Source organism: Vigna angularis, chromosome 5 (genome assembly GCF_016808095.1).
Source record: "Vigna angularis cultivar LongXiaoDou No.4 chromosome 5, ASM1680809v1, whole genome shotgun sequence".
In the NCBI taxonomy this organism is placed as follows: domain Eukaryota; kingdom Viridiplantae; phylum Streptophyta; class Magnoliopsida; order Fabales; family Fabaceae; genus Vigna; species Vigna angularis.
Window position 1 is genome coordinate 10,152,230 of NC_068974.1, and position 9,438 is coordinate 10,161,667.

The 9,438-nt window shown below is 37.5% G+C and overlaps 1 protein-coding gene across 1 annotated transcript; it reads left to right on the forward strand.

Annotated features, from left to right (window-relative positions):
* The first annotated feature begins 6,101 nt into the window (after positions 1–6,101).
* Positions 6,102–8,736, forward strand: LOC128196620 (uncharacterized). The gene is made up of 10 exons (XM_052878107.1): positions 6,102–6,304; positions 6,385–6,633; positions 6,727–7,075; positions 7,144–7,457; positions 7,538–7,758; positions 7,841–8,002; positions 8,080–8,184; positions 8,253–8,328; positions 8,420–8,515; positions 8,599–8,736. Exons 1-10 carry the CDS (start codon positions 6,287–6,289, stop codon positions 8,692–8,694), a joined length of 1,686 nt encoding a protein of 561 aa, XP_052734067.1. The 5' UTR covers positions 6,102–6,286; the 3' UTR covers positions 8,695–8,736.
* Positions 8,737–9,438: the final 702 nt, after the last annotated feature.

The window sequence follows — 9,438 nt, forward strand, 5'->3', positions numbered from 1 at the left end:
ATTCGCTCAAATCCATACTATTACTCAAAAACACCTTGTCACTTCCCAATTTTGACTCCAAATTGATGGTTTAGTATACTATTATGCACTCAGCCCATTATATCACTAATTGAACTCTGTTAGCAACTTTTAAACATCATTTTAGACTTGTTCAAACTGTCACACAACGTAGAAACTTCTAGAATTCGAAATATGACTTTGTTATGGCCAAAAAATGTGGTAAAATGACTCCATCACACCACCAAAACTGAGTTTAAAATATGATTTCAACCACTGTGAGTGGTTGGAAAATCTATCACCCAAGGTTCACTTTAACATACCCCTTCTGATATTTGTATACTTTAAATGCACTTGATTGAATATGATTGCTAGTTTTTGTCAACCTTGGTTGACCATATGTTTCATTTTAAGTTTGATCATGATGCGTGATGAATGGAAGGTGTATACGCTTTATTTTGTATTGTTTAAGCATGTTTTGGTGGTTGTTTTAGTGGGCTGAATATGTTGGTTGTAGATGACTACAAATGTTACACAATTAAAAGAATGTAAACAACTTTTAAATGGTAAAAGAATGTCAAAACTAATATAACCGGTACAAACAACCAGAATTGTGAAATTCACCCAAACAAACCCAAAAAAAGCTATCTGAACCAAGTAAAAACTGGAATGTAAGTATGTAGACAAGTTCACAATGGTAAAATACTAATAAACACTTAACTAACCACTACAAATGACTAAGAAAACAAAATCTGACTATGGATGTTAAAATTAAAGCACTTAAACTAGTAAGAGTAAACCATAAAAAGCTGCACTAAGTTTAAATTTGAGCAAAAATTCCATTTGAACATGTTTCCATTCATCAAACTAAGTTGCTGAAGTGGTTAGTTCTGATAATTAAACTTGTTTGAGTAAACCACTACTAAAACCTCAAAATAAGTACTAAAAATGTACTAGAATGGTAAAAATTTGCAAACTGCACTAAAGTAGCCTAAGAAAGTTCAAAGAAACTATCCTAACAAGTTTATATGGTAAAACCTAACTAATTAGGAAATCACACTACAACAACAACGTAGAAATCAAAATATGACATCCTAGAACCTAAAACTAGTTACTAGAATAGGCTAAAAGTGGTCATAATGCATAGCATATTAAAGTACTTACCAAAATAGTTAATAAACACTAGTAAAAAATCGGGTTTTTACAGCGCACATTATGCCGCGGTTCAACGAAAACCGCAGCATAATGGTGCGCGGTGGCAGTTTTGTAAATAAAACGAACATATATGCCGCGGTTCTACGGGGAACCGCGGCATATACCCCAGTCAACCATTGCCTTTGACGCCACGTATGAATAAAAAATTAAATAACAGGGTATATGCCGCGGTTCTCTGCACAACCGCGGCATATACCCTGCCAATTTATTGCAGGTGCTGACTGGGTCAGAGAATTTGAAAAGTTACAGGGGGTATATGCCGCGGTTCTCTGGGGAACCGCGGCATATACCCCTGTAACGTCTCAACTTCTCTGCCAGTCAGAGAATTTCAGAAGTTACAGGGGGTATATGCCGCGGTTCCCCAGAGAACCGCGGCATATACCCCCTGTAACTTCTGAAATTCTCTGAAAGGCAGTTGGGGAGACAGTTGTGTTGAACACGTTTCAGGGGTATATGCCGCGGTTCTCTGGGGAACCGCGGCATATTCTCCTATATGAAATTATTTTAATATTAATTTGAAATATTTCGATGTTTATGCCGCGGTTGCCCGCTGAACCGCGGCATATAGTTTGAATATAATTTCAAAAATGCCATTTCTGATAATTTTTTAAATTAGTATATGCCGCGGTTGGGGGTTAAACCGCGGCATATAACCCTTTTATACCGCGGTTAAGTAGTGAACCGCGGTAGATTCCCCCGTTCAGAGTTAAAAAACAAAACTTGGAACAGTGCATCGTCTTCCTCGCTGTTTTCGCGTTTCTTCTTCCTCCGAACCACCCTTCATCTCAGATTTTGCGTTTTTAACCGTTTAAACTCAAAATTGTTCGGTCATTATTCGTTTTTGACTTTAAAAACGAGTTTTAGCCGTTCAAAATCGTGATTTTCTGGCGTTTTTCACCCTCTCCGCCGCCGCCGCCGTTGTGTTGCGTTTTTCACCCTCTCCGCCGCCGTTCCTCTTCCAGGTATTTATGTCCATTTGCATTTTTAACGTGATTGCTTCATTAATTTTTGCATAATGCTATAGTTTTGGTAATGTATGAAGTTTCTATAGTTTTGGTATAATTTTTGCTTTAATTTTGATAGTGCATGAAATTGTTATAGTTTTGGTAATGTATGATATGGTTTTTGCTATAGTTTTGGTAATGTGTGTTGTAGTTCTTGTATTATTTATAAACCTTAAAATATTATTTATGTAATATTTAGGAATATGGATTGAAATTGGATTAATTTACCACGTATTAGTGCTGAGTACGAGAGAGGTGTAGAGGAATTTATACAATTTGCGCAACGTAATGAGGGGAGAACTAATGATGAAGTGAAGTTTAGATGTCCTTGTGTGAACTGTTTGAATGAGAGAAAGTTGAACGCAACTCAAATTAGAGAACATCTTATATGTGATGGTTTTCTAAGATGTTATACAACATGGATCTGGCACGGCGAAGAAATGGATTTTCCCACTGACTCTCAAAGTGTAAATGTTACTGATTCCACCATGGAAGAAGATCGACCGGATGAAGACAAATTGGAGGACATGATCCGCGATGTTGGAGCAGAAAATTTTGCCAAAGCTCATGTGTATGAGACGATGTCGACTGATGCAGAAACACCTTTGTATGTCGGTTCAACTAAGTTCACACGTTTGTCAGCGGTGTTAAGGCTCATGAATTTGAAGGCGAGCAATGGATGGACTGATAAGAGTTTTACAGAACTGTTGACGTTGTTGAATGAAATGTTGCCAGATGGAAATACACTACCCACTCGTAATTATGATGCGAAGAAAATTCTTTGTCCAATGGGTATGGAGTATAAAAGGATACATGCTTGTCCCAATGACTGCATTTTGTATAGGAAAGAGTTTGAATTTTTGACAGAGTGTCCAAAATGTGGCTTATCACGATACAAGTCAAAAAACAATAGTGAAGATAATGGTCAGATAGAAAAAAATGGATCTGCTTTGAAAGTAGTTTGGTACCTTCCAATAGTGCCCAGACTTAAGCGTTTCTTTGCGAATCCCAAAGATGCTAAAAATCTTAGATGGCATGCAGATGAGAGAAAAATTGACGGGCTGCTTCGTCATCCAGCTGATTCAAAGCAATGGAAAAATATTGATCGACAATTCCCCGAATTTGGTAAAGAGTGTAGAAATCTTAGGCTTGCTTTAGCCACTGATGGAATGAACCCATTTGGTAATCTGAGTACCAATCACAGTTGTTGGCCAGTTATATTGATAATTTACAACTTATCTCCTGCATTGTGCATGAAGAGGAAGTACATGATGTTGTCTATGATGATATCTGGTCCAAAGCAGCCTGGAAATGACATAGATGTTTATCTAAGCCCACTAGTTGAAGACTTGAAGGTTTTGTGGGTTGACGGGGTTGAAATATTTGATGCATTCGCTTCAGAGACTTTTATGATGCGTGCAATGTTATTTTGCACCATTAATGACTTTCCTGCTTATGGTAATTTGTCAGGATACAGTGTCAAGGGTCATAAAGCGTGTCCTATATGTGAAGAAAACACTGCAGCTCATCAATTGAAACATGGAAGAAAGACGGTGTATCTGCGTCATCGGAGATTTCTAAAACGTAATCATCCATATCGAAGGTTAAAAAAAGCATTCAATGGAGATCAAGAGAGGGACGAAGCACCAAATCCACTTACTGGCCTTGAAGTTCTTCAAAAAGTTAATAAAATACATCATGTATTTGGGAAAACATCGAAGAAGTCATCTGTAACGACCCCTTGGAAGAAGAAATCAATATTCTTTGATCTTCCATATTGGTCAAAGTTAGATGTTCGACATTGCATAGATGTGATGCATGTAGAAAAGAATGTGTGTGATAGCTTGATTGGTACATTACTCAACATTCAGGGAAAGACAAAAGATGGAGTGAATGCTCGTTTGGATTTGGTTGACATGAATATCCGAGAAGAGTTGGCACCGAAGGAGATTGGTAAACGTACTTATTTGCCCCCTGCTTGTTACACAATGTCTAGACAAGAGAAGATAAGTTTTTGTGTATGTTTAAAGAGTATCAAAGTACCACAAGGATACTCTTCAAATATGAAGAGTTTAGTGTCAATGCAGGACTTAAAGCTTGTTGGCATGAAGTCTCACGATTGTCACGTCTTAATGCAACAGTTGTTACCGGTGGCTATTCGTGGAATTTTGCCCAAAAATGTTAGGCACACCATAAACAGGTTGTGTTCATTTTTCTCGTCAATATGTAGTAAAGCCATCGATCCTACAAAGTTAGATGAACTTCAAGGCGAGATTGTTATCATCTTGTGTCAACTAGAGATGTTTTTCCCTCCATCTTTTTTTGACATCATGGTACATTTACTTGTTCATTTGGTTAGAGAAATCAAGTTGTGCGGACCGGTATACTTAAGATGGATGTATCCTATTGAACGTTATATGAAGATTTTGAAAGGGTACGTTAAAAATCCATATCATCCTGAAGGTTCGATGATTGAAAGGTATATTGCTGAAGAAAGTATCGAGTTTTGTTCAGATTACATGACATCAACGAATCCAATAGGAGTTCCTCGCACAGCATGGTTGAATAAATTTTCTACAAGTAAAAGCATCCGAGGTGTCAATGTGGTGACAAAAGATCGCGAAGAATTGTTGCAAGCGCATCTTTATATATTGAACAACACAGATGAGGTGATCCCTTTTTTGGAAGCACACAAAGCCATTGTTAAGAATAAAAATCCAAGACAATCAGAGAAATGGCAATTGATGGAGCATAACAAAACATTTATGTCTTGGTTCAAATCTGAAATTGACAAAGAGCCACATTCTTCTGAAACTTTATTGTGGCTTGCAAATGGTTTGAAGTTTGATGTCGTGTGTTGTACAGGTTATGAAGTCAATAATTGCACATTCTATACGAAGACTTTGGATGATAAAAGCACAGTACAAAATAGTGGAGTCAGTTTAGAAGCTGAGTCACTTCAATTTTCCACATCAAAAGATCAATCTCCTGTACTTGGATCAATGAGATATTATGGTATAATAGAAGAGATATGGGAGGTTGATTACACCAAGTTTTCCGTTCCATTGTTCAAGTGTAAGTGGTTTGACAATAAGAGTGGTGTGAAAATAGATGACTCGGGTATGACACTGGTTGATTTTCGCAAGGTGGGTTATCGAGACGAACCGTTTATCATGGTACATCAACCATCTCAAGTTTTTTATGTCAAAGATCCTTCGTCTGACCATTGGTATGTTGCTCTTCAAGGCAAAAAACAAATTGAAGTTAACGAAGACAATCTAATTAATATTGATATTGCTGACAACCATTCATTTCAAACTACAACAAAGTTGGATGACCAATCTGTAGTTGACGATGATGTACATGCAATTCGGTCAGATCATGATGAGGGAATATACATATGATGAATCCATATCTTTATGTATGAATTTTCAATTTCTGTACTATTACATGTTTTGTTAATTTATATGATATTACATAAGTCTTGAAAGAAAATTTAATGTTGTTATTTATTTTGACAGATATATGGCTGATCATCCACATTCTTCAGGGGATGAGGCTCCCCCACCCAGATCCACTAGAGGACCCACTAGGATGAAACAACTATTAATCAGGAAAAATAGTGGTGAAAGAACTCCGGTGAATGTGAATGTCACCACGGGTGTGGCAACTGGCCCCCATGCAGATGACTTCCGATCATACCTTGGAGTAGTGGCACGTAATAAGATTAGCATTCTCATTCCATCTTTTGATCATGTGTCCGAGGGTGATAGGAACATTATTTGGCAAGATATATTGGTAAGTTAGTTAATAGCATTTGAATTATAATTTGTTTATATTGATAATTTTGTACTAATACAACTTTATTATGTTTTTTTCAGATGACATTTGACATTCCAAATGTCCCAACACTTAGAAATAAGTGTTTGTCAACTGTTGCAGAAAATTTCAGAAACTTTAAAAGCAAGTTGACATCAAGGTACATCTTTGGACACCTTAAACATAAAACTCCATGTAATGCATATAAGTCCATTGATGAGGAGACTTGGCGGGTTTTTAAAGAGAGTCGGATGTCAGAGGAATGGCAGGTTAGTGTAGTTCATATTATTCAATTCCTCATTAACAAATATATATCATATGAACTCATTAATTAATGTGTATGTGACAGGCAATTAGAAGCAAAGCACAAGGAACAAGTGCTAAGAACAAAAACCCCCACCTATTATCTCGTGGTGGGTATAGGAAGCTTGAGGAGAAAATCCTCAAGCAAAAGGCAGATGCTATACCACCATCTCAGAGTGGTAGCCCTCCTCAGCCTCCTTCTCCACCGTCTAGACATGAGAAATGGAAGTTGGCCCGTATGCGACCATCGGGCACCTACTCTTCCGACACTGCACGAGAGATTTCTGAAAAAATTGTAAGTTATCACTGTTCCTAAAATAATGAATATTGTCATTATACATACTACATTAAACTATTTAAAGAATAATGGTGTTTTGTAATGTTACAGGACGCCTTGGTTGAGCAGAGCTCCCAAGGCCAATTCACTCCAGAGGGTCGCCAGGATATTCTTGCTGCTGCAATTGGACGACCTGAGCACCCTGGACGTGTACGTGCTGCAGGTCCTGGAGTAGGCATTACGGATTATTTTGGGAGCTCTTCTCGTCAGCCTTCATATTCGTACAGCGATACACAAAGGATGACAGAAGAGATCACAAAAAAGGTCCGACAAGACCTTATGCAGGAGATCAGGGCCGAGGTGAGGGCTGAATTCCAGATGCTCTACCAGGAGCAGTTTCAGAGCATGCGCCCGATGCAGTCTCCTATAGAGGAACATGTGGTCCCTCCCCCTCCCACAGGTAAACTTAATAAACATTTATGTGCAATTATTTCTATCTCTTGTATAATCTAACATTTACTCTGACAGGGAGAAGCGGCAAAGGAAGTTGTTCCGCATCAGCCATCCCAGAGGATGACATGGACGATGGTAGTCCATGTCTGCTATACATTTTAGAAGAAGATGAGATGGTGCTGGTAGCTCGTGGAACAGAGTTTAGGTCAGCGACTGTATGTCATGGTATGCAACTATTAGAGGATGAGGTGAAGGTATCAGTGGATGAAATGATCATGCCAGATGCCTCGGTTCCACTGTCCACGGAAGAGATTTTCACTGTGGAACAAGCATATAAGTCGTTTATCACTTGGCCTAAATTTTTGGTTAAACCAGTTTCTGACCCCTCGGTATGAAATTCTTCTTTACACTTCTCAATTTTAAAGGTTTTTGATGTCAAAACTTATCTTATCTTTTCATGTAACAACAGACGCAGGAACAACAGAAGATTCCTCTATCTGAGGATGACCCTCTTTCTTCATTGCATCTACTTGCTGACATCCTTGATGATAAGCCTTTGGAGGTTCAGTATGATGCTAATGTATTTGGGCATGGCTCTGAGGTCCCAATATACCTTAATAGCCAAGATGTCCGTGAGCTTGCGTCGGGAACACAAGAGTTGAATATTTCAATTATTCAACTATGGACGATGTAAGTCTATGACCAATTATTTATATATAAAATTGATTTATATATCAAGTATCCTTATATCAAAGTTAATTTTTGATTTCAGGTATATGTCTGGGGTCACTAATAAGTTGGGGCGTTCTGATGATTATGGATTCATTGATCCCCAAGACATTCATGAATCAAATGATTTTGATCATATCAACACGAGAATGATAAGCAGTTTTCGAAGGGGCAATAAAATATACTTTTTGCCTTATATATCCGGGTAAGTGAACTTTGTTAACATAATAATGTTCCATATGTGATTTTAATATTTAATAGTTACGTTATTATGAATTTCAGGCGCCATTGGCAACTTCTTGTTATGTCTGTGCAAGACAACTATGCTTTGTGGTTCTGCTCATTGCACAGGCCTCCTCCCACACAACTCAGACAAGCAATTGATTGGTAAGAACCTCAATGTTTGGACTTTCTTTGTTATATAACTGAATGCTAAAACATTTTTTTATATACAGTTCTATTCCAGCAAGTATGATGATGGACGGGAGATCAATTGTTAAGAGTAGAAAGATTGCTTGGATTTCTCTCAAGGTTTGACATATGCTAAAGTCATACTTTGTTATAATTGTTTTATAACAAATGTTATTCACTAACTATTATCAACTGTGATGATATATTGTAGTGTAACAGACAAAATGGGTCATATGAGTGTGGATACTATGTAATGTATTGGATGACCCATATTGTTCGTTCTCACATCACAAGAAGCTGGGAAACGGTAATATTTAACTTTAACAAATTTTTATTTTTTAACAAATGTTGAATTCATATACACTAATTAAAATGAATTGTCTTTTGCAGAGATTCAAGACTACTACACCAGTTCCTGAGAAGTCACTACTATTCATTAGGAACGCTGCTGCGAAGTATATAGTTAGATTATACAATAGCTCTTAGATTTAGATTTAAACAATGCATTTGATTAGATAGAATTTTCTTACACTCTCTACTTTATTTGATGTTGAAATACATTTGAACATGTGTTTGTTCTGTTGAAATTGAATTTCTGTAAATGTTTTTATATGCAGGTCTGTTTTTGTGGTAGTGGATATCACAAAAACAGACCTGCTATTTTAAAAAACTGCAGGGGAATATGCCGCGGTTCTAACCACAACCGCGGCATATAAGGGGAATATGCCGCGGTTCTAACCACAACCGCGGCATATAGTGCTTTTTTTTTTTTTTAAAAAACGAGACATATGGCCGCGGTTTTGACGCCAACCGCGGCATACTCGTCGGCCTATATGCCGCGGTTCAACCGCGGCATATAGTGCATTTTTTAATTTTTTTTTTAATTTTTTTTTTTAAAAAAAAATGAATTTATGCCGCGGTTGTCTAGGGAACCGCGGCATATTCCTCAGCCTATATACCGCGGTTAGAACTGCGGCATAAAGTGTCTGACTTACTATCGCGGCTGAATATGCCGCGGTTCATGAACCGCGACGTATAGTGAAAATCAACCGCGGTAAAAGCCCCTCGCTGCACTAGTGAAACTATGTACACAAGTTTTAAAACATAAAAGAAACATAAAAATGAGGGCACAATTCGAAAATACAAAGAAATACAAGATTTCAATATTGAGAACCTAAAAGTACACTACTTAAAACATAATAAGTGTACTAAATAGGTGACAACAAGACC